The sequence below is a fragment of the Hyla sarda genome, chromosome 11, assembly GCF_029499605.1.
Source record: "Hyla sarda isolate aHylSar1 chromosome 11, aHylSar1.hap1, whole genome shotgun sequence".
Taxonomy (NCBI): domain Eukaryota; kingdom Metazoa; phylum Chordata; class Amphibia; order Anura; family Hylidae; genus Hyla; species Hyla sarda.
In genome coordinates this window covers 106,839,331-106,866,562 of record NC_079199.1, presented here as the reverse complement: position 1 = coordinate 106,866,562, position 27,232 = coordinate 106,839,331, and the positions used below count along the sequence as shown (strand labels likewise).

Below are 27,232 nucleotides of genomic sequence, written 5' to 3'. Positions count from 1 at the left end.
ACTGGAGTATAGGGGCTATATACTGGTGTATAGGGGATATATACTGGAGTATAGGGGATATATACTGGAGTATAGGGGATATATACTGGAGTATAGGGGATATATACTGGAGTATAGGGGATATATACTGGAGTATAGGGGATATATACTGGAGTATAGGAGTTATATACTGGAATATAGGGGATATATACTGGAGTATAGGGGATATATACTGGAGTATAGGGGATATATACTGGAGTATAGGGGATGTATACTGGAGTATAGGGGTTGTATACTGGTGTATAGGGGTTGTATACTGGTGTATAGGGGATATATACTGGTGTATAGGGGATATATACTGGAGTATAGGGGATGTATACTGGAGTATAGGGGTTATATACTGGAGTATAGGGGTTATATACTGGAGTATAGGGGATATATACTGGAGTATAGGGGATATATACTGGAGTATAGGGGTTATATACTGGAGTATAGGGGATATATACTGGAGTATAGGGGATATATACTGGAGTATAGGGGATATATACTGGAGTATAGGGGTTATACTGGAGTATAGGGGATGTATACTGGAGTATAGGGGTTGTATACTGGAGTATAGGGGATATATACTGGAGTATAGGGGATATATACTGGAGTATAGGGGATATATACTGGAGTATAGGGGTTATATACTGGAGTATAGGGGTTATATACTGGAGTATAGGGGCTATATACTGGAGTATAGGGGCTATATACTGGAGTATAGGGGCTATATACTGGAGTATAGGGGCTATATACTGGAGTATAGGGGCTATATACTGGAGTATAGGGGCTATATACTGGTGTATAGGGGCTATATACTGGAGTATAGGGGATATATACTGGAGTATAGGGGATATATACTGGAGTATAGGGGTTATATACTGGAATATAGGGGTTATATACTGGAGTGTAGGGGTTATATACTGGAGTGTAGGGGTTATATACTGGAATGTAGGGGATATATACTGGAGTATAGGGGATATATACTGGAATATAGGGGATATATACTGGAGTATAGGGGATATATACTGGAGTATAGGGGATATATACTGGAGTATAGGGGATATATACTGGAGTATAGGGGATATATACTGGAATATAGGGGATATATACTGGAGTATAGGGGATATATACTGGAATATAGGGGATATATACTGGAGTATAGGGGATATATACTGGAGTATAGGGGATATATACTGGAGTATAGGGGTTATATACTGGAGTATAGGGGTTATATACTGGAGTATAGGGGATGTATACTGGAGTATAGGGGATGTATACTGGAGTATAGGGGTTATCTACTGGAGTATAGGGGTTATATACTGGAGTGTAGGGGATATATACTGGAATATAGGGGATATATACTGGAGTATAGGGGATATATACTGGAGTATAGGGGATATATACTGGAGTATAGGGGATATATACTGGAGTATAGGGGATATATACTGGAGTATAGGGGATATATACTGGAGTATAGGGGATGTATACTGGAGTATAGGGGTTGTATACTGGAGTATAGGGGATATATACTGGAGTATAGGGGATATATACTGGAATGTAGGGGTTATATACTGGAGTGTAGGGGTTATATACTGGAGTGTAGGGGTTATATACTGGAGTATAGGGGATATATACTGGAGTATAGGGGATATATACTGGAGTATAGGGGATATATACTGGAGTATAGGGGATATATACTGGAGTATAGGGGATATATACTGGAGTATAGGGGATATATACTGGAGTATAGGGGATATATACTGGAGTATAGGGGTTATATACTGGAGTATAGGGGTTATATACTGGAGTATAGGGGATATATACTGGAGTATAGGGGATATATACTGGAGTATAGGGGTTATATACTGGAGTATAGGGGATATATACTGGAGTGTAGGGGTTATATACTGGAGTGTAGGGGTTATATACTGGAGTGTAGGGGTTATATACTGGAGTGTAGGGGTTATATACTGGAGTGTAGGGGATATATCCCGGTGTATAGGGGTTATATCCCGGTGTATAGGGGTTATATACTGGAGTATAGGGGTTATATACTGGAGTATAGGGGTTATATACTGGAGTATAGGGGTTATATACTGGAGTATAGGGGTTATATACTGGAGTATAGGGGTTATATACTGGAATATAGGAGTTATATACTGGAGTATAGGGGTTATATACTGGAGTATAGGGGTTATATACTGGAATATAGGGGATATATCCCGGTGTATGGGGGTTATATACCGGTGTATGGGGGTTATATACTGGAATATAGGGGATATATCCCGGTGTATAGGGGATATATTCCGGTGTATAGGGGTTATATACTGGTGTATAGGGGATATATTCCGGTGTATGGGGGTTATATACTGGAATATAGGGGATATATCCCGGTGTATAGGGGTTATATACTGGTGTATAGGGGATATATACTGGAGTATAGGGGATATATTCCGGTGTATGGGGGTTATATACTGGAATATAGGGGATATATCCCGGTGTATAGGGGTTATATTCCGGTGTATAGGGGATATATTCTGGTGTATAGGGGATATATACTGGAGTATAGGGGTTATATACTGGAATATAGGGGATATATCCCGGTGTATAGGGGTTATATACTGGAGTATAGGGGATATATCCCGGTGTATAGGGGTTATATACTGGAGTATAGGGGATATATACTGGAGTATGGGGGTTATATACTGGAGTATAGGGGATATATCCCGGTGTATAGGGGATATATCCCGGTGTATAGGGGATATGTTCCGGTGTATAGGGGATATGTTCCGATGTATAGGGGATATGTTCCGGTGTATAGGGGATATATTCCGGTGTATAGGGGATATATTCCGGTGTATAGGGGATATATTCCGGTGTATAGGGGATATATTCCGGTGTATAGGGGATATATTCCGGTGTATAGGGGATATATACCGGTGTATAGGGGATATATCCCGGTGTATAGGGGATATATCCCGGTGTATAGGGGATATGTTCCGATGTATAGGGGATATGTTCCGATGTATAGGGGATATGTTCCGGTGTATAGGGGATATGTTCCGGTGTATAGGGGATATATTCCGGTGTATAGGGGATATATACCGGTGTATAGGGGATATATACCGGTGTATAGGGGATATATACCGGTGTATAGGGGATATACACCGGTGTATAGGGGATATACACCGGAATGTAACCCCTATACACCGGAATATATCCCCTATACACCGGTATATATCCCCTATACACCGGAACATATCCCCCATACACCGGAACATATCCCCCATACACCGGGATATATCCCCTATACACCGGAATATATCCCCTATACACCGGAATATATCCCCTATACACCGGAACATATCCCCTATACACCGGTATATATCCCCTATACACCAGTATATAACCCCTATACACCGCAATATATCCCCTATACACCGGAACATATCCCCTATACACCGGTATATATCCCCTATACACCGGAACATATCCCCCATACACCGGAACATATCCCCCATACACCGGGATATATCCCCTATACACTGGAATATATCCCCTATACACCGGAATATATCCCCTATACACCGGAACATATCCCCTATACACCGGTATATATCCCCTATACACCAGTATATAACCCCTATACACCGCAATATATCCCCTATACACCGGAACATATCCCCTATACACCGGTATATATCCCCTATACACCGGTATATATCCCCTATACACCGGAATATATCCCCCATACACCGGGATATATCCACTATACACCGTAATGTATCCCCTATACACCGGAATGTATCCCCTATACACCGGAATGTATCCCCTATACTCCAGTATATAACCCCTATACACAGGAATATAACCCCTATACACCAGTATATAACCCCTATACATCGGAATGTATCCCCTATACACCAGAATATATCCCCTATACTCCAGTATATAACCCCTATACATCGGAATATATCCCCTATACACCGGAATATATCCCCTATACTCCAGTATATAACCCCTATACACCGGGATATATCCCCTATACACCGGAATATATCCCCTATACACCGGAATATATCCCCTATACACCGGAATATATCCCCTATACTCCAGTATATAACCCCTATACATCGGAACATATCCCCTATACACCGGAATATAACCCCTATACACCGGTATATAACCCCTATACACCGGTATATAACCCCTATACACCGGAATATATCCCCTATACACCGGAATATATCCCCTATACTCCAGTATATAACCCCTATACACCGGAATATATCCCCTATACACCGGAATATAACCCCTATACACCGGTATATAACCCCTATACACCGGTATATAACCCCTATACACCAGTATATAACCCCTATACACCGGAATATAACCCCTACACACCGGAATATAACCCCTACACACCGGAATATAACCCCTACACACCAGTATATAACCCCTATACACCGGAATATATCCCCTATACTCCAGTATATAACCCCTATACACCGGAATGTATCCCCCACACTCCTGTATATATATCCCCCACACTCCTGTATATATATCCCCCACACTCCTGTATATATATCCCCCACACTCCTGTATATATATCCCCCACACTCCTGTATATATATCCCCCACACTCCTGTATATATTTGTGTGGATCAATTTCAGTGACTGAATTGTCCGCTGCTAAAACCCGCAGAGTGAACAGGTCCGCGGAAGTCCCATTCACACAAATAGTAATGTTCACAGCGCAAATTTCCGACACCCAATTTTGCGTGTGGAAATTCCGCTCAAATTTTTTAGTGTGAACATACCCATATAGTGCCACCCTACACTCCTGGATATACATCCTCTATGCAGAGAGTAGCACCCCCTATACTCCTGTGTGTGTGTATATATATATAGTGTTATATATTGTTGTCTCTTTTTTTCCTCATCTAGATTCAGTCCCGGCTCAGTAATGAGGAATATCTGCGGAGTCACCAGGAGGTGAAGCTGCTGATCTCTGCGTTCATCCGGTAATTATAGGGTTATATTAGATTTCAGGCTCTGGGATCTGGTACTTGGCGGGTGTCGTATGTGGCGGGTGTCGTATGTGGCGGGTGTTGTGCGTCCTTCACTTATGTTATTTTCTCTTGATTTCTTTTTCTAGAGAAGTTTTACTGAAGAGGCCGGAAAATATCCGAGAATTTGCAGCAGGTGAGAAATGTCCCCTCCTATATCATATATATCATGCATGCCTAGTGACTATACAGTGCCTTGTATAAATATTCACCCCCCTCCACATCTCTCGTATCATATATATATATATATATATATATATACTGCTCAAAAAATAAAGGGAACACTTAACCTGTTGGGGACAGAGGGCATATGGATACGCCCTTGCGTCCCGACACTTAAGGATGTACCTGTACGTCCTCTGTATTTCCGATCACTGCTGCTCGCCGGGCGGTGATCGGACCGGGGTGACTGCTGAAAGCATTCAGCAGGCATCCGGTGCCAATGCTCAGCTGGGTCCTGAGCCCCCCCCCCCCCCCCCAATGTCGGCAATCGCCGGTGAATTCACACCGGCGATTTGCGGCAATTCCGGGTCTATGGTGCCCAAGACACCCACAATCCCCCTGAAGGGATAGGAGTGAGGTGGCAGGGGTGCCACCCCTCCTATCCCTGCTATTGGTTGTCTAGAAGCGACGACCAATAGCAGGTTAGGTTCGGTTAGGCGGGGAGGTTAACGTTCGGTTTCCCCGTTCTGCCCACCCACAAAAGGCCGGGCAGAACAGAGAAACCGAAGGGGACCGGCGCCAAAAATCCACTTATCCATCAGCAGCGGCAGAGGCGACGATCAGCGGTGGGGATCGGTTCCTTCAGAAGCCGGTGATGGGTTCCTACAGAAGCCTGGATCCTACAGAAGCCGGTGAGTTGCCTAGCAACATCTGGAGGGCTACAGTTTGAGACCACTATACAGTGGTCTCCAAACTGTGGCCCTCTAGATCTTGCAAAACTACAACTCCCAGCATGCCCACACAGCAGTTTGCTGTCTGGGCATGCTGGGATTTGTAGTTTTGCAACATCTGGAGGGCCACAGTTTGGAGATCAATGTGCAGTGGTCTCTAAACTGTAGCCCTGCAGATGTTGCACAACTGCAAATCCCAACATGCCCAAACAGCTGTCTCGGCATGCTGGGAGTTGTAGTTGCGTACCTCCAGCTGTTGCATAACTACATCTCCCAGCATGCCCTTCGGCGACCAGTACATGCTGGGAGTTGTAGTTTTGCAACAGCTGGAGGCACACTGGTTGGAAAAACTTCAGTTAGGTTCTGTTACCTAACTCAGTATTTTCCAACCAAACTGAAGTTTTTCCAACCAGTGTGCCTCCAGCTGTTGCAAAACTACAACTCCCAGCAAGCACTGTCTGTCAGTGCATGCTGGGAGTTGTAGTTTTGAAACAACTGGGGTAACAGCTGGGGTACAGGGTACATTCACACGGGCGAGTTTACAGTGAGTTTCCTGCTTCAAGTTTGAGCTGTGGCAAATTTTCCACCGCAGCGCAAACTCCTAGGAAACTCACCGTAAACCGCCGGCAATGCAAATGTACCCAAAAAACACTACACTAACACATAATAAAGGGTAAAACACGACATATACACCCCTTTCACTGCCCCCCCCCCCCCAATAAAAATGAAAACGAAAAAGTGTTTCCAAAATGGAGCCTCCAGCTGTTGCAAAACAACAACTCCCAGCATTTCTGGACAGCCACTGACTATCCAGGCATGCTGGGAGTTTAGCAGCAGCTGGAGGCACCCTGTTTGGGAATCAGTGGCGTAGAATACCCCTATGTCCACCCCTATACAATCCCTAATTTAGTCCTCAAATACGCATGGTGCTCCCTTACTTCAGAGCCCTGTCGTATTTAAAGGAAACCGTTTAGGGCCACATATGGGGTATTTCTTTTCTTTTTTTTTTCTTTTATAATTTTTATGTTAACAACACAATACATATGTAAAACACCATACAACTGGAGATAAAGCCCAAACCACCCACGGAAAAAGGAGTAAATGACCGGCAGCACATCACCATTACAGTAGGCAGACGGAGATCCACCCCCAGCTGATATAACAAGACACAGACAACACACACACACTCTCTCACTTACATTTCCCGGAGGATCCCCACCTTCCCTACAAAATAGAGACAATCATCCTACCCAGGAGAACTTAAAGGCTCCGGGTGGTCAACCGACTCCCCTATAAGGAGCCAGGGCATCCAAATCTTATCAAACTTCTTAGGACATTTACGGCTAATGTACAACCACCTATACATCGGTACATACTTGTTAACTAGGTTGAACCACCGTGTAATAGGGGGAGTAGAAGTATCCTTCCAGGCCATAATCAGAACTTTCCGAGCACAAAACAGTAGAAATCTAATAAGAAGGCGCCTATGGGAACCTGAGGCTAGGTCATCAATAACCCCTAACAGACAGACAACAGGTGAAAACATAGGGGAGTTCCAAGTGGTCCGACAAGAACTGTAGCACCTCCCTCCAGAAGGGTTCCACACAGGGACAGCTCCACATAGCATGTAGCAGAGTGCCCACATCTGCCTGACATCGAAAACATACATCTGAAGTAGAGACACCCATACAAAATAGTCTAACCGTAGTATAATATAGCCGAAGGATAAGTCTAACCTGAATAAGTAAATCTCTAGCACTGACCACGTAGGATAGTAGGACTTGACTACTTCTTTCCATTGCTCCCCCGTTAAACCTGGACAATCCACTGCCCACTTCTCAAAGGCCAACTGAAATGGATCCGGACCCACCAATTGCAGCAATGCATAAGCTTGGGTCAAAGGTTTCGCAAGGTCGGTGGTTCCCAGAAGCAACTCCACTTCAGAAAAAGCAGGGGTCACATCAAGCGAACCAAATTGCGCCACCACCGCGTGTCTTAACTGGAAGTACCTAAACTGGGCCCTCCGAGGGAGACTAAAGTGGTCACACATTGGTTTAAGTGAAGGGAAAGAGGAAAAGTCCCCAAACAAGTGCGTGGTGAACTTGACTCCGTGAGCGCTCCAGAACTCTGCAGCCTCCAACTCCTGCAGGTGCTCAAGATGAGGATTCCCCCACAGGGGTGCCCTGGGAGACAGTACCGGTAACGGAAAGCGTCTAGAGACCACGACCACACCTCAGCCACAGTCTTAATAGGGGGTAACAACTTAGAACAAGGGGTGTACCTATAAAAGGTATTAGTCAGTGTTTAATACGAACCCATGAGAGCTCCCGCTAAAGCAGTAGAAGCTTTCGCTAGATCCAAGTCGATCCACCAGGCAGCATTCACCAGCTGAGAAGCTAGAAAATAATTGTGCATGTAAGGAGCAGCTAAGACACTCCTCAGTTCGGGCGCCTGACCAAGACGCGGATGTTTGTCCTGCCAATAGAAGGATCTCAAAATGCCACCCAACCTCGTAAAAAGTCTCTTAGGGGAAATCACAGGGGAGAGATGGAAACTTAGGCAGATAGATCATTTTAAATATATTAATCCTGCCCGCCAGAGACAGGGGTAAAGGGGACCAGGCCTGTAATTTAGTAGTAACAGAGACCAACACAGGGTCCAAATTCAACCTCACATAGTCCTTCACATTAGCAGAAACCTCTACTCCCAAATATTTAAATTGGGTGACCACCTGCAACCCATGAGGAAGCAAAGGGACCTGACCAGCTGACCAGACAGCGGCATTAAGGAAGGCTTGGCCCAGTTGACCCTAAGACCGGAAAAAGAGCCAAAGTCATCAATGAGAGTAAATAAGGCCCCAAGAGAATGGACATCCGCTAGGTAAACCAAAGTATCATCCGCATACAAGGACACTTTTTCTTCCAAGGAACCTCTGCAGACCCCATGAATACGGGATGACGCCAGGATGGCCACTGCCAGGGCAAACAAAAAAGGGGACAGGGGGCACCCCTGCCTCGTTCCCCCTCCTAGCTGAAAGGAGTCAGAAACCTCCAAGTTAGTTCGCACCCTAGCTCTAGGGCAATCATTAAGTAACCGTAGCCATGCCCGGAAACTAGGACCAAACCCAAGGGCCCCCAACACCCCTCGCAAGTACAACCATTCTACCGAATCAAAGGTTTTAAATTGAGTTACAAATTTTTAGGGGCTTTTACCCCTTATGAAAAGGAATTTTTTTTTTTACACTACATGCTGGTGTTGCCCCATACTTTTTATTTTCACAAGAGGTAAAAGGAAAAAAAGATCCCCGAAATTTGTAACGCAATTTCTCCTGAGTATGGAAGTACCCCATATGTGTGTGTAAAATGCTCTGCGGACGCACAACAAGGCTCAGGGGTGAGAGTGCACCATGTACATTTGAGGCCTAAATTGGTGATTTGCACAGGGGTGGCAGATTTAACAGCGGTTCTGACATAAACGCAAAAAAATAAATACCCACATGTGACACCATTTTGGAAACTACACCCCTCACAGAACGTAACAAGGGTTATAGTGAGCCTTAACACCCCAAGGGGTATAGTGAGCCTTTAACAAATTTTTGTTCAAGTTGGACGGGAAAATGAAGAAAAACTTTTTTTTTTTTTTCACTAAAATGCTGGTGTTACCCTAAAAATTTTCATTTTCACAAGGGAAAATAGGAAAAAATCCCCTCAAAAATGTGTAACCCTATTTCTTCTGAATAAGAACATACCCCATATGTGGATGTAAAGTGCTCTGCGGGCGAACTACAATGCTCAGAAGAGAAGGAGTGCCATTTGGCTTTTGGAGAGAAAATTTGTCCGGAATTGAAGGCCACGTGTGTTTACAAAGCCCCCATGGTGCCAGAACAATGGACCCCCCCCCACATGTGACCCCATTTTGGAAACTACACCCCTCGTGTAATGTAATAAGGGGTACAGTGAGCATTTATGCCCCACAGGTGTCTGACAGATTTTTGGAACAGTGGTCCGTGAAAATTAAAAATGTTGTTGCTAAAATGGGGTCACATGTGGGGGGTCCACTGTTCTGGCACCACGGGGGACTTTGTAAATGCACATGGCCCCTGACTTCCATTCCAAAAAAATTATTTCTCCAAAAGCTCAATGGTGCTCCTTCTCTTCTGAGCATTGTAGTTCGCCAGCAGCGCACTTGACGTCCACACATGGGGTATTTCCATACTCAGAAGAAATGGGGTTACTAATTTTGGGGGTCATTTTCTCCTATTACCCCTTGTAAAAATGTAAAATTTGGGGACATTTTTTTTTTTTCATTTACACATCCAAATTTAACAAAAAGTCGTCAAACACCTGTGGGGTGTTAAGGCTCACAGGACCCCTTGTTACATGCCTTGAGGGGTGTAGTTTCCAAAATAGCATGCCATGTGTTTTTTTTTTTTTTTTGCTGTTCTGGCACCATGGGGGCTTCCTAAATGCGACATGCCCCCAAAAACCATTTCAGCAAAATTTGCTTTCCAAAAGCCACATGTGACTCCTTCTCTTCTGAGCATTGTAGTGCGCCCGCAGAGCATTTTACATCCTAACATGGGGTATTTCCATACTCAGAAGAGATGGGGTTACAAATTTTGGGGGGCATTTTCTCCCATTACCCTTTGTATAAATGGTAAATCTGGGGGGGGGGGGGGGGGGGGAAATGCATTTTAGTGAAAAAAATATGTTTTTTTCATTTACACATCCGACTTTAACGAAAAGTCGTCAAACACCTGTGGGGTGTTAGGCTCACTGGACCCCTTGTTACGTTCCTTGAGGGGTGTAGTTTCCAAAATAGTATGCCATGTGTTTTTTTTTTTTTTTTTGCTGTTCTGGCAATATAGGGGCTTCCTAAATGTGACATGCCCCCAAAAACCATTTCAGAAAAACTCACTCTCCAAAATCCCACTGTTGCTCCTTCCCTTCTGAGCCCTCTACTGCGCCCGCCGAACACTTGACAAACACATATGAGGTATTTCCTTACTCAAGAGAAATTGGGTTACAAATTTTGGGGGCTTTTTCTCCTATTACCCCTTGTAAAAATTTAAAAACTGTGTCTACAAGAACATATAACATGCGAGTGTTAAAAATGAAGAGTTTGAATTTTCTCCTTCACTTTGCTGCTATTCCTGTGAAACCCTTAAAGGGTTAATAAACTTTCTGAATATCATTTTGAATACTTTTTGGGGGGGGGGGGGTGCAGTTTCTATAATGGGGTAATTTGTGGGGTATTTCTAATATGAAGTCTCCTCAAATCCTTTTCAAAACTGAACTGGTCCCTGAAAAATTCCGATTTTGAAAATTTTGTGAAAAATTTGGAAATTGCTGCTGAACTTTGAAGCCTCCGATGTCGTCCAAAAGTAAAAACTCATCAATTTTATGATGCAAACATAACGTAGACAAATTGTATATGTGAATCAATATAACATTTATGTGGAATGTCTATTTTCCTTACAAGCAGAGAGCTTCAAAGTAGAATATGTCACAAAATACAATCTCGGAATCAGACTGAAAAGTAAAAGCATCAGAGTTATTAAAGCATAAAGTGACTGGTCAGAATTGCAAAAAATGCTCCCGTCCTTAGGGTTATAATGGGCTCCGTCCCCAAGGGGTTAATCAACACAATGTAACTCCAAGTCATTGACACTTGTGTGAGATCCCACTGTCCACTCAGGAAGAACACTGATTGACAATCAATTTCACATGGAACAGACAACAGGTGGAAATTATAGGCAATTAGCAAGACACCACAATAAAGGAGTGGTTCTCCAGATGGTGACCACAGACCACTTCTCAGTTCCTATGCTTCCTGGCTGATGTTTTGGTCACTTTTGAATGCTGGCGGTGCTTTCACTCTAGTGGTAGCATGAAACGGAGTCTACAACCCACACAAGTGGCTCAGGTAGTGCAGCTCATCCAGGGTGGCACATCAATGCGAGCTACGGCAAGAAGGTTTATTGTGTCTGTCAGCGTAGTGTCCAGAGCATGGAGGCGCTACCAGGAGACAGGCCAGTACATCAGGAGACGTGGAGGAGGCCGTAGGAGGGCAACAACCCAGTAGCAGGACCACTACCTCCGCCTTAAAAGGAGGAACAGGAGGAGCACTGCCAGAGCCCTGCAAAATGACCTCCAGCAGGCCACAAATGAGCATGTGTCCACGTAAACGGTGAGAAACAGACTCCATGAGGGTGGTATGAGGGCCCGACATCCACAGGTGGGGGTTGTGCTTACAGCCCAACACCATGCAGGACGTTTGGCATTTGCCAGAGAACACCAAGATTGGCAGATTCGCCACTGGCGCCCTGTGCTCTTCACAGATGAAAACAGGTTCACACTGAGCACGTGTGACAGACGTGACAGAGTCTGGAGACAAGGTGGAGAATGTTCTGCTGCCTGCAACATCTTCCATCATGACCGGTTTGGCGGTGGGTCAGTAATGGTGTGGGGTGGCATTTCTTTGGGGGGCCACACATGTGCTTGCCAGAGGTAGCCTGACTGCCATTAGGTACCGAGATGAGATCCTCAGCCCCCTTGTGAGACCATATGCTGGTGCAGTTGGCCCTGGGTTCCTCCTAATACAAGACAATGCAAGACCTCATGTGGCTGGAGTGTGTCAGCAGTTCCTACAAGAGGAAGACATTGATGCTATGGACTGGCTGCCCGTTCCCCTGAATCCGATTGAGCACATCTGGGACGTCTCGCTCCATCCACCACAGACTGTCCAGGAGTTGGCGGATGCTTTAGTCCAGGTCTGGGAGGACATCCCTCAGGAGACCATCCTCCACCTCATCAGGAGCATGCCCAGGCGTTGTAGGGAGGTCATACGGGCACGTGGAGGCCACACACCCTACTGAGCCTCAAGGACATTACATAAAGTTGGATTGGCCTGTAGTGGGGTTTTCCACAGTGATTTTGAGGGTGACTCCATATCCAGACCTCCATGGGTTGATGATTTCCATTGATAATTTTTGGTGATTTTGTTGTCAGCGCATTCAACTATGTAAAGACGAAAGTCTTTCATACGATTAGTTCAATCATTCAGATCTAGGATGTGTTATCGCAGGGTTACCTTTCGTTTTTTGAGCAGTGTATCATGCATGCCTCACGACTTACCTATGCAGTGCCTTGTATAAGTATTCACCCTCTCTCTGTCTCTCTCTTTGTCACTCTCTGTCTATATATATATATATATATATATATATATATATATATATATATATACATACAGTCATGGCCGTAAATGTTGTCCCCCCTGAAATGTTTCTATAAAATGAAGTATTCCTCACAGGAAAGGATTGCAGTAACACAGGTTTTGCTATACACATGTTTATTCCCTTTTTGTGTATTGGAGCTAAACCAAAAAAGGGAGAAAAAAAGCAAATTGGACATAATGTCACCAAACTCCAAAAATGGTCTGGACAAAATTATTGGCACCTTTTAACTTAATATTTGGTTGCACACCCTTTGGAAAAAATAAGTGAAATCAGTGTCTTCCTATAAGCATCAATAAGCTTCTTACACCTCTCAGCCGGGATGTTGGACCACTCTTCCTATAACCATCAATAAGCTTCTTACACCTCTCAGCAGGAATGTTGGACCATTCTTCCTATAACCATCAATAAGCTTCTAACACCTCTCAGCCGGAATGTTGGACCACTCTTCCTATAATCATCAATAAGCTTCTTACACCTCTCAGCCGGAATGTTGGACCACTCTTCCTTTACAAACTGCTCCAGGTCTCTCTTATTGGATGGCGCCTTTTCCCATCAGTAATTTTAAGATCTCTCCACAGGTGATCAATGGGATTTAGATCTGGACTCATTGCTGACACTTCAGAACTGTCCAGCACTTTGTTGTCATCCATTTCTGGGGGCTTTTTGACATATGTTTGGGGTCATTGTCCTGCTGGAAGACCCAAGATCTCGGACACAAACTCAGATTTCTGACTCTGGGCTGTACAGTGCGACCCCAAAAAATTGTTTTTTATGTCTTTGTCAGCAGTGGGGTCCTCCTGGGTCTCCTCCATAGCAGGGTCCTCCTGGGTCTCCTCCATAGTGGGGTCCTCCTGGGTCTCCTCCATAGTGGGGTGCTCCTGGGTCTCCCCCATAGCGGGGTCCTCCTGGGTCTCCTCCATAGCGGGGTCCTCCTGGGTCTCCTCCATAGTGGGGTCCTCCTGGGTCTCCTCCATAGTGGGGTGCTCCTGGGTCTCCCCCATAGCGGGGTCCTCCTGGGTCTCCTCCATAGCGTGGTCCTCCTGGGTCTCCTCCATAGCGGGGTCCTCCTGGGTCTCCTCCATAGCGGGGTCCTCCTGGGTCTCCTCCATAGCGGGGTCCTCCTGGGTCTCCTCCATAGCGGGGTCCTCCTGGGTCTCCTCCATAGCGGGGTCCTCCTGGGTCTCCTCCATAGTGGGGTCCTCCTGGGTCTCCTCCATAGCGGGGTCCTCCTGGGTCTCCTCCATAGCGGGGTCCTCCTGGGTCTCCTCCATAGTGGGGTCCTCCTGGGTCTCCTCCATAGTGGGGTCCTCCTGGGTCTCCCCCATAGTGGGGTCCTCCTCGGTCTCCTCCATAGCGGGGTCCTCCTGGGTCTCCTCCATAGTGGGGTCCTCCTGGGTCTCCTCCATAGTTTAAATGTTTAAATGTTGATGGATAGTTTGCGCTGAAACTGATGCTCCCTGAGCCTGCAGCTTGAATATATTTGGAACTTGTTTGGGGCTGCTTATCCACCCTCCGGTCTATCCTGCGGTGACACCTTTCATCAGTTTTTCTCTTCTGTCCATGCCCAGGGAGATTATCTACAGGGCCATGGGTTGTAAACTTCTTGATAATATTGTGCACTGTGGACAAAGGCAAATCTAGATCTCTGGGGATGGACTTGTAACCTTGAGATTGTTGATATTTTTCCACAATTTTGGTTGTCAGTTCTCTTCTCCTCTTTCTGTTGTCCATGATTAGTGTGACACACACAGACACACAATGCAAAGACTAAGTGAACTTCTCTCCTTTTTATCTGCTTTCAGGTGTGATTTTTATATTGCCCACACCTGTTACTTGCCCCAGGTGAGTATAAAGGAGCATCACATGCTGGAAATAATCTTATTTTTCCACAATTTTGAAAAGGTGCCAATAATTTTGTCCAGCCCATTTTTGGAGTTTGGTGACATTATGTCCCATTTGCTTTCTTTTGCTTCTTTTTTGGTTTAGTTCCAATACACACAAAGGGAATAAACATGTGTATAGCAAAACATGTGTTACTGCAATCCTTTCCTGTGAGAAATACTTCACTTTCTAGAAAAATTTCAGGGGTGCCAACATTTATGGCCATGACTGTAGATATATGTCATATATGTCATATATATATATATATATATATATATATATATATATATATATATATATATATATATATATATATATATATATATATATCTCTCATGCTTGCCCCGCGATTTACATATTCACTCCCTAAGACTTTATTTGTCATGGTATAACCACAGATACATTTATTTCATTGGGATTGGATGTAATGGACCAACACAGAATAGTCCATCATTTAGAGGCGCAACATCCCCACAGTGATACATGGTGGGAACATCATAACCCAACACTGCCCATCACCCTGATCACACCATCCCCACAGTGATATATGGTGGTGGGAACATCATAACCCAACACTGCCCATCACCCTGAGCACACCATCCTCACAGTGATACATGGTGATGGGAACATCATAACCCAACACTGCCCATCACCCTGAGCACATCATCCCCACAGTGATACACGGTGGTGGGAACATCATAACCCAACACTGCCCGTAACCCTGAGCACATGATCCCACAGTGATACATGGTGGGGGCATCATAACCCAACACTGCCCATCACCCTGAGCACACCATCCCCACAGTGATACATGGTGGGGACATCATAACACAACACTGTCCATCACCCTGAGCACACCATCCCCACAGTGATACATAGTGGGGGCATCATAACCCAACACTGCCCATCACCCTGAGCACACCATCCTCACAGTGACACATGGGGGGAACATCATAACCCAACACTGCCCATCACCCTGAGCATCATAACCCAACACTGCCCATCACCCTGAGCATCATACACCCAACACTGCCCATCACACCCTGAGCACACCATCCCCACAGTGATATATGGTGGGAACATCATAACCCAACTCCACTGCCCATCACCCTGAGCATCATAACCCAACGACTGCCCATCACCCTGAGCACACCATCCCTACAGTGATATATGGTGGGAGCATCATAACCCAACACTGCCCATCACCCTGAGCATCATAACCCAGCCTGCCCATCACCCTGAGCATCATAACCCAACACTGCCCATTACCCTGAGCATACCATCCCCACAGTGACACATGGTGGGGGGGAACATCATAACCCAACACTGCCCATCACCCTGAGCATCATAACCCAGCACTGCCCATCACCCTGAGCATCATAACCCAACACTGCCCATTACCCTGAGCATACCATCCCCCACAGTGACACATGGTGGGGGGAACATTCATAACCCAACACTGGCCCATCACCCTGAGCACACCATCCTCACAGTGACACATGGTGGAGCATCATAACCCAACACTGCCCATCACCCTGAGCACACCATCCTCACAGTGACACATGGGTGGGAGCATCATAACCCAACACTGCCCATCACCCTGAGCACAACCCATCCTCGCAGTGATACATAGTGGGGGTAAACTGGTCAGAATTGATAGGAAGATGGATGGAGTGAATACAGGGGATGTGTCTTAAAGGAAATTTGAACCCTTCTGTAAAATACTGAAGACTGGTCCGGAGATTCATCTTCTATCAGGACAATGACCCTAAAACATGAGCGGTTTACACCAAAGCATCATATGTCCTAATGTCACCCGCCCAGACCTGAATCCAATGAAGAATTTTTGACAAGACAAGAACATCACCAATCACAGACGTTCTCCATCCAATGTGACTGAGCGTCAGCTCCTCTGCCAAGAAAATGGAAAAAAGAGAATCTAGATGTACAAACCTGTAGAGGACCCCCCCCAAGAAAAAAAAAAATGGAGCGGGAATTGTAGGGGAAAGGTGGTTGTACCGACTACTTACTCAGGGGGTGAATATGTATGCAAGGACCTGTATACACTAGACCCCCCACCTTCCCTAGACCACCAGTATCATCCACAAGACAAGTGAATAGAATCCCACAGCTGACACCAGGTGATGAGATCTCTTCTTGATGCAGGGTCTGTGGAGATCTGACGGGCCTCCGGCAGTGGTGGTCCGGAGACCCCTGGAGCCCAGAAATATTTTCTGTTATATGAATGACCAGAGCACAGTCTCTTCTGCCCCGGTAAATCTCCAGCCACTGGTCTTAGGTTTTCCCAAAGCGATGAAGTTGTGTCCCCCCGCGGGCGTCACTGACAGCCCCCTTTATTATGACCCCCCATATTGTGTCACATCAGGCCCTGCGGCTGTAGAGATCAGAGATTCCTACAGATGTGCGGGAGACGTGGAGTGACGGGGCATTTATTATGACCCCCATAATGTGTCCCATCAGACTCTGTGGCTGTAGAGATCAGAGATTCCTACAGATGTGTGGGAGACGTGGGGTGACAGCCCCTTTATTATGACCCCCATAATGTGTCCCATCAGACCCTGTGGCTGTACAGATCAGAGATTCCTACAGATGTGTGGGAGACGTGGGGTGACAGGGCATTTATTATGACCCCCATATTGTGTCCCCATCAGACCCTGCGGATGTAGAGATCAGAGATTCCTACAGATGTGCGGGAGACGTGGGGTGACAGCCCCTTTATTATGACCCCCATAATGTGTCCCATCAGACCCTGCGGCTGTACAGATCAGAGATTCCTACAGATGTGCGGGAGACGTGGGGTGACGGGGCATTTATTATGACCCCCATAATGTGTCCCATCAGACCCTGCGGCTGTAGAGATCAGCGATTCCTACAGATGTGCGGGAGACATGGGGTGACGGGGCATTTATTATGACCCCCATAATGTGTCCCCATCAGACCCCTGCGGCTGTACAGATCAGAGATTCCTACAGATGTGCGGGAGACGTGGGGGTGACGGGGCATTTATTATGACCCCCATAATGTGTCCCATCAGACCCCCTGCGGCTGTAGAGATCAGAGATTCCTACAGATGTGCGGGAGACATGGGGTGACGGGGCATTTATTATGACCCCCATAATGTGTCCCATCAGACCCTGCGGCTGTACAGATCAGAGATTCCTACAGATGTGCGGGAGACGTGGGGTGACAGCCCCTTTATTATGACCCCCATAATGTGTCCCATCAGACCCTGCGGCTGTAGAGATCAGAGATTCCTACAGATGTGCGGGAGACGTGGGGTGACGGGGCATTTATTGGTGTTTATTCTGGAGACATCCAGGGGAAGAATCCATCAGTGAGGAGGACGAGGAGCTGGAGGACACAAAACACATTATCTCGTCTCGCACGTCGTCCATCACGCTCGCAGCCGGCGCGTCACTGACTGATACTGCGTATTGTAAAACTGTCAAGACAAATAGCAGGAATAATGGGGATTTTCATGGATTAGGAGCCGGCGGCGGCATTGATCCCCGGAGAGCAGCGCTGCCTGTGTCCTCCCTGGGGCCGTGTAATGTGTAAATGGTTCGTGTTTAACTGCGGCACATGAGGCAGCATCTGTCCCTGCGCCGTCCCCTCACCACTATACGCAATATCAGCTGTACGCACCGCACTGGAGGACCCCACTACTGGGACTCCGCACCATCCCCTCACCACTATACACAATATCAGCTGTACGCACCGCACTGGAGGACCCCACTACTGGGACTCCGCACCATCCCCTCACCACTATACGCAATATCAGCTGTACGCACCGCACTGGAGGACCCCACTACTGGGACTCCGCACCATCCCCTCACCACTATACACAATATCAGCTGTACGCACCGCACTGGAGGACCCCACTACTGGGACTCCGCACCATCCCCTCACCACTATACACAATATCAGCTGTACGCACCGCACTGGAGTACCCCCACTACTGGGACTCCGCACCATCCCCTCACCACTATACACAATATCAGCTGTACGCACCGCACTGGAGGACCCCAGTACTGGGACTCCGCACCATCCCCTCACCACTATACACTATCAGCTGTACGCACCGCACTGGAGGACCCCACTACTGGGACTCCGCACCATCCCCTCACCACTATACACAATATCAGCTGTACGCACCGCACTGGAGGACCCCACTACTGGGACTCTGCACCATCCCCTCACCACTATACACAATATCCGCTGTACGCACCGCACTGGAGGACCCCACTACTGGGACTCCGCACCATCCCCTCACCACTATACAGAATATCAGCTGTACGCACCGCACTGGAGGACCCCACTACTGTTACATGGGGTGACTCCACTATTGGGACTCTGCACCCAGATCCACCCCGCCCATCCGAGGAGCGTCGTGGAAAGTCACAGTAATCTCCATGGGCAGGGGCAGGGCTCAGTACGTTTTAGTGTTCAGACACATGCATTAAAGGGGTACTCCACTGGAAAATATATTGTGACGACCCGTCTTAGGGATTAGCTCGGGGATCGTCCTGGACCACGCCACAGGATGCGTTTCTTCTCAATAAACCAGCAAACAAACGCTTATCATGCAAATCTGGCACCTTGCCAGTTTTATTAGACAGGTTGCAGGGAAAGAAATAAACAAAAAGCAGGAACGAAACAAAATCCTAGACCGTCTGGTCACTGACTAAACAGATCAGCTTGTCCTGACTAACAGCCGCTGAGCTTCCCTCAGCCGGTTAAACATATGTCCCCTGCAACCTTCTACTCACAATTCATGTCACTCTCTTTGAGCCTCTCATAGCTCGGGCTGTGTACTCCTCAGCAGGCTCTGTCTCTTCCCTACAGCCCACATGCTGTCTCCTAGGAAGAGCCCCCATTACACGGAGTCTCCATCTTATATATACACCTCCCTTCCCTCCTGCCTCATTACTTAAGAATCAGGTGAGAACTTCTGCAGGGTGAGCCAAGGAAATACACCCTTTCCTTGCCACACTGCCACTATATATATATATATATATATATATATATATATATATATATATATATATATATATATATATATATATATATATATATTATTTTTTTTTTAATCAACTGGTGCCACAAAGTTAAACAGATTTGTAAATTACTTCTTTTAAGAAAATCTTAATCCTTCCAGTACTTATCAGCTGCTGTATGATCCACGGGAAGTTATTTTCTTTTTGAATTTCCCTTCTGGCTGACCACAGTGCTCTCTGATGACACCTCTGTCCATGTCAGGAACAGTCCAGAGTAGGAGCAAATGCCCATAGAAAACCTATCCTGCTCTGGACAGTTCCTAAAATGGACCGAGGAGTCAGCAGAGAGCACTGTGGTCAGACTGTAAAGGAAATTTAAAAAGAAAAGAACTTCCTGTGGATCATACAGCAACTGATAAGTGCTGGAAGGATTAAGATTTTTTTAATAGAAGTAATTTACAAATCTGTTTAACTTTCTGGCACCAGTTGATTTAAAAAAAATAAAAATGTTTTTCAGTGGAGTACCCCTTTAATACTTGAAAGGGAACCCTGCATCTAGTTATACCCTGACAAATTATACAGCAGTGTTCTCCAACCTGCGGACCTCCAGATGTTGCAAAACTACAACTCCCAGCATGCCCAGACAGCCGTTGGCTGTCCGGGCATGCTGGGAGTTGTAGTTTTGCAACATCTGGAGGTCCGCAGGTTGGAGACCACTGCTTTAGTGCTGATTGTTCCTGAACCTGTGCGGCCATGTCCAATGCTGGCTCAACGGAGGGTGAAGGTCCCTCAGAGACAACTATGTCGCAGGATAGTATTGCGCAGCCCCGGAGGCGTCGCTGCTTTCCCCCAAAAAAAGTCAATGTATTTTGACACCTTTACATTTTATGACATTGCTATGTGTGTTTTCCATGTGCAAAATTTCTTGGCGGTGAATTGCGCCCCAAAAAAAACCTAAAGGCGCAAAAATTGCACCAAAGATCGATTGACGCAAATGATGAATTAGTGACTAAAGTTAAAATCACACACAGGACCGTGCAATTTTGAGAAAGTTGTAAAAATGACAGTGGAGAAAATGCGCCAAAGTTACGTGAAAAAAAACCCACATAAATCCTTTGATAAATACCCCAGCAGAGGTGAGTAAAGTGAGTGTTAGGGTCCCATCCGAAATGAGGCCACCTCCGCCTGGTGGATGGGGGACACGTTTTGATCATAAAGTGCGCTAAGAGACTCAATTTTTTGACCAATAGCGCTGCTGCAACCTTTTTTGTATATAATATTAATGATCGGTTTATTTAATCAGTGAGAGACGGAATAAAAAAAAAAGCATTTCATATCAGTACTGAATTAATTAGCATTTTACTTGGTGACATAAGTATTTGACCCCTTTGCAGAACATGACTTTTGTAGCACTTTCATTTGTGAATAATGGCGCCATCTGTTCCTTGACGATGGTCTTGTAGCCCATTCCAGCCTCATGTAGGTCACCATCTTGTCCCTGACATCCCTGGACAGGATCTCTGGTATTGGTCGTGGTGAAGAGTGTGGAATCTGATGGAGTGCCTCTGGTCTTTCATACAGGTAAGTTTCCCTTTAAGACAGTGCTCCTAATCTCAGCTCGTTACCTGCATAAGACACCTGGGGGGGGGGGGGGGGTCAGCCTCTGCCCCCTGATCACAGGAGACCTGTCCCTAATGCTGTGGACAGCCTCTGCCCCCTGTTCCCAGGAAACCCCCTCCTAATGCTGCGGACGACCTCCACCCCCTGATCACAGGAGACCTGCCCCTAATGCTGCGGACGACCTCCACCCCCTGATCACAGGAGACCTGCCCCTAATGCTGCGGACGACCTCCATCCCCTGATCACAGGAAACACCCTCATAATGCTGCGGACAACCTCCACCCCCTGATCACAGGAGACCTGCCCCTAATGCTGCGGACAGCCTCTACCCCCTGATCACAGGAAACACCCTCATAATGCTGCGGACAACCTCCACCCCCTGATCACAGGAGACCTGCCCCTAATGCTGCGGACAGCCTCTACCCCCTGATCACAGGAAACACCCTCATAATGCTGCGGACAACCTCCACCCCCGGATCACCGGAGACCTGCCTCTAATGCTGTGGACGACCTCCACCCCCTGATCACAGGTGACCTGCCCCTAATGCTTCGGACGGCCTCTACCCCCTGATCACAGGAAACACCCTCATAATGCTGCGGACAACCTCCACCCCCTGATCACAGGAAACCCCCTTCTTATGCTGCGGACGACCTCCATCCCCTGATCACAGGAGACCTGCCCCTAATGCTGCGGACGGCCTCTACCCCCTGATCACAGGAAACCCCCTTCTAATGCTATGGATGACCTTTACCCCCCTGATCACAAGAGACCTGCCCCTAATGCTGCAGACGACCTCCACCTCCTGATCACAGGAGACCTGCCCCTAATGCTGCGGACGACATCCACCCCCTGATCACAGGAGACCTGCCCCTAATGCTGCAGATGACCTCCACCCCCTGATCACAGGAGACCTGCCCCTAATGCTGCGGACGACATCCACCCCCTAATCACAGGAGACCTGCCCCTAATGCTGCGGACAACCTCCACCCCCCTGATCACAGGAGACCTGTCCCTAATACTGCGGACGGCCTCTACCCACTGATCATAGACGACTCCCCCCCCCCCTTGATCATATAGAAGACTTAGACTGAGATGTGACCATCATGGTCCAGATTATCATTGGTGTGCTGCAGGATTGGGGTCAGGTGTTGCTGGATTTTGCAATGAGAGGATAAACTTGGAAAATGTGTTTTGTAGGGTTCATCCTGAGGGGTCCGCTGTGAGGTTGGCTCCATTATGGCACATCTCCAAATTCTGAGCCGTTTTGTGTCAATGGTTTGACTATATTTTGGTTGGTGAACACATGACTCATGTACATCCCAGCTGTCTGATAATACAGAGCGCCATTCTTTAATTATATGATGTCACCGCTATACATATTGTCTTACGTGTTTATCCATGTTGGGCGATGCAGTGGACGATGTATAGTGGCAGATTCCTGGCGCTCTGGGCGGTGTACATCTAGTGATATTACCAGGAGCGGCTGACAATGAAGCTGCGTACACTGCCCCGGCTGCCATCTGTAATAACAGGTTATAATAAGCGCCTGTCAGCGGGGACATAGTTACCTTCCTGTAATGAGGCACAGGATCCAAGCGGGTACTGTGCATCCGCAGGGAGCGCCAGAGCCTATGGAAAAATGGAGATTTCCATGGCTGCGGGCCGGATGTGATAATGCGTAATGAATTGAATTACTGCAGGAACACAACCCCGGCCCCGGGAGCTGCATACAGAATACACATGGGAGGGGTCCACAAAAGAGAGTCTAGGGTATTTAGGGCACAATGGTGGGCGGACATATGGTGGTTGGAGAATGGTCGGGCCGGTGGGATACACCCTGACTAGACTGGTGTAGTCCGGGGTTCTCGGGAAGTTGTTAGTAGTCATATCTGGGAGGGTGGGGACAGGTGCTATATTACTGTATTATGCCCTCATTGCCTTTCGGTTTTCTGGCTGCCATAGACAGCCGCACAGTCCAGATAGGAAGGTCTTTCCTTAGGATGAACCTGGCAGACGTAGCAGGACCCCCTGACCAGTACTGGCGGTGTCGGCTCGTGTCTGCTGAGAAACTCCAGACTGCCCCAAAAGATCCATAATGGCTTTTATTAAATTATATTACAGCCCTGTAATGCGGTTATACGGTATCGCACACGCAACAGTTACTATGGAAATACAGCAAGAAGGAAGCAGCTTTTCCATACAGGCATTGTTAACCCTGCGTGTACTGGAGAAGAGCAGGAGCAAACACACAATTCTAATAGTATCTAAAGCCATGAGATCACATCTAGAACACCCAACCCATCCTTATATCTACAGCCATGAGATCACATCTAGAACACCCAACACATCTTTGTATCTACAGCCATGAGATCACATCTAGAACACCCAACCCATCCTTGTAGCTACAGCCATGAGATAACATCTAGAACACCCAACCCATACTTGTATCTACAGCCATGAGATCACACCTAGAACACCCAACCCATACTTGTATCTACAGCCATGAGATCACACCTAGAACACCCAACCCATCTTTGTACCTACAGCCATGGGATCACACCTAGAACACCCAACCCATCCTCGTATCTACAGCCATAAGACCACACCTAGAACACCCAACCCATCCTTGTATCTACAGCCATGAGATCACATCTAGAACACCCAACCCATACTTGTATCTACAGCCATGAGATCACACCTAGAACACCCAACCCATCCTTGTACCTACAGCCATGGGATCACACCTAGAACACCCAACCCATCCTTGTACCTACAGCCATGGGATCACACTTAGAATACCCATCCTTGTATCTACAGCCATGAGATCACACCTAGAACACCAACTCATCCTTGTATCTACAGCCATGAGATCACACCTAGAACACCCAACCCATCCTTGTATCTACAGCCATGGGATCACACCTAGAACACCCAACTCATCCTCTTATCTACAGCCATAAGATCACACCTAGAACACCCAACCCATCCTTGCCCCTACAGCCATGGGATCACACTTAGAATACCCAGCCTATCCTCATATCTACAGCCATGAGATCACACCTAGAACACCCAACCCATCCTTGTCCCTACAGCCATGGGATCACACCTAGAACTTCCAACCCGTCCTTGTATCTACAGCCATGAGATCACACCTAGAACACCCAACCCATCCTTGTATCTACAGCCAGGAGATCACACCTAGAACACCCAACCCATTCTCGTATCTACAGCCATGAGATCACACCTAGAACACCCAACCCATCCTTGTACCTACAGCCATGAGATCACACCTAGAACACCCAACCCATCCTTGTATCTACAGCCAGGAGATCACACCTAGAACACCCAACCCATTCTCGTATCTACAGCCATGAGATCACACCTAGAACACCCAACCCATCCTTGTACCTACAGCCATGGGATCACACCTAGAACACCCAACCCATCCTTGTATCTACAGCCATGAGATCACACCTAGAACACCCAACCCATCCTTGTACCTACAGCCATGGGATCACACCTAGAACACCCAACCCATCCTTGTATCTACAGCCATGGGATCACACCTAGAACACCTAGCCCCATCCTCATGCCTTGAAGAGGTTCTGTAGAGTCTACACCTTACTGTCCGGTCTTTTAGATTACTTCACAGATCCGAAGCTGAGAGACAAGATCCAGGAGAAGATGAAGGATAATGCAGAACCGTGACAGAGGAGGAATCTGAGACGTCTCTGACCACCCTACAGCTTCCCATCAGCTACAGAGACCCCCCGACCTGCCCCCCAGTCCTCGCCAAACCCTGAGAATGAGGACTTTGGCTGTAGTGGATTACAGAGGATTCTCTTCTGTTGTATTGATTACTTCACTGAATCCAGACTAAAGATTTTGTGACTACTGGAGATGTGTGCTCCCTGTGGTCTTCTCTGGGGTCCTCATCAATGACTTAGTGATGTCCACCTTAGCCTGACTACTGGAGGTGTCTGCTCCCTGTGGTCTTCTCTGGGGTCCTCATCATGTCCGCCGCAGCCTGACTACTGGAGATGTCTGCTCCATTTGATCTTTGAGGTCCTCAGCAATGACTGAGTGATATCCGCCACAGCCTTCTCCATTCTCACGTCTTCTCATGTGCCTGATTATATCTACATGTAACCAGCTTCATCTTATTCTGTTCCTGAGTCTATTTACCTTCAGAGCTGTGATTACAATTCTGCTGCTTTCTTGTTATATCTTGGCCTCCTGCTGGTTCAGTGTCTGCTCAGCTGTGGACCCCGGGTACAAGACAGCTTCATGTTTGTGCCCCATCAGAGACATGAGAAGACCCTGGGTGTGAGCAGATGTTCCCAGCTCTCACCTGCCCCCTGCTGGTTGAGGCTCTGTACAGTGCTGTGTGGCATTGTGGGGGATGTAGTTCGCTTAGTCATGGAGGGTGTGAGCAGCTGCTGCAGAACTTCACTCCCTCAGCTGTTGGTTCAGGGTCTGTACGAAGCTCATCCTGTTGTGGGGGTTTATTACTTGCCGGCATTATATCTGCTGGGCTCTAGGTTAGTCTGTGTGGGTATGAGGCGGTGTAGATTCTTTAGAATAAAATTTAACCCTTTAGTAGGCGATGTCCATTCCAATACCGTGAGCTTAGGAATGAAAAAGTACGACATATTACTCAAAAAAGTGTTTACTGCAGGTGGATCATATAAACCGGCCATGTCCTTTCACTTATACCTTTTCCTGAAATACTCTGTCCTCCTGTGAACAAGAAGTGGAGGAGGCTGGTGCGACGGCACCTGAAATAGGTCTTTCTGCCCGTCACCTTCTGCAGCTTTCCAGGTCTCCATTATCGTGTCCTCTCACATCCTGAGAGCCTCCTGCAGGAGGTGTCATGGTGAACTCTGTAAAAAGAGTTCAAAAGGGGTCTGGATGCATTTTAACATTATAGGTTACGTAAACTAGATTTATAGGGACAGAAGGTCGATCCAGGGATTTATTCTGATATTTGGAGTTGGGAAGGATTTTTACCTCTAGTATGATTTTTTTTTTTTTTTTTTTGTGCCTTCCTCTGCATCAACTCAGTAGGGACTCATTAGGGATATAGGTTGAACTTGATGGACTCAGTTCATAAGGCCTAAAAAAGACCAATGTTACTCTGTTACTGCCCCCATATGGAGAAAGGGACTGGTCATAGGGACTGGACAGATTCTAAGATCCCCATAAAGTGGAAGGGGCCAGTTATAAGGACTGGACATGTTCTACTGTCCCCATATGGAGGAAGAGACTGGTCATAGGGACTGGATGGGGCCAGGCGCTGTATGTGACCTCCTGATGTTATGTGATGATACTTATTATGCAAGGATCACATTACATTGAGGCCACAAGGGCCACTTTCTCTTTGGCCTCCATTGCCCACCTTCCTGCCCAGGCCATTTCTTTGTGACTAGTAGTTATTACGGGTTACTAGCTTTTGTCCTGCTGTATGGCCACTGTATATATGGGTA

At 46.8% G+C, this 27,232-nt stretch overlaps 1 protein-coding gene across 2 annotated transcripts in view; it reads left to right on the top strand.

Moving 5' to 3' along the window:
- Positions 1-26,459, top strand: part of RIIAD1 (regulatory subunit of type II PKA R-subunit domain containing 1) — a 29,543-nt gene extending 3,084 nt beyond the window's left edge. Inside the window, exons 2-5 of one of the 2 annotated variants that reach the window (XM_056545911.1) lie at positions 4,975-5,051; positions 5,186-5,232; positions 21,641-21,706; positions 25,387-26,459. In XM_056545911.1, coding sequence (XP_056401886.1) covers positions 4,975-5,051; positions 5,186-5,232; positions 21,641-21,706; positions 25,387-25,454 — 258 coding nt within the window. In that variant the 3' untranslated portion in view covers positions 25,455-26,459. The remainder of the gene's footprint in view (positions 1-4,974; positions 5,052-5,185; positions 5,233-21,640; positions 21,707-25,386) is intronic. The other variant, XM_056545912.1, reaches the window with a different exon arrangement.
- Positions 26,460-27,232: the final 773 nt, after the last annotated feature.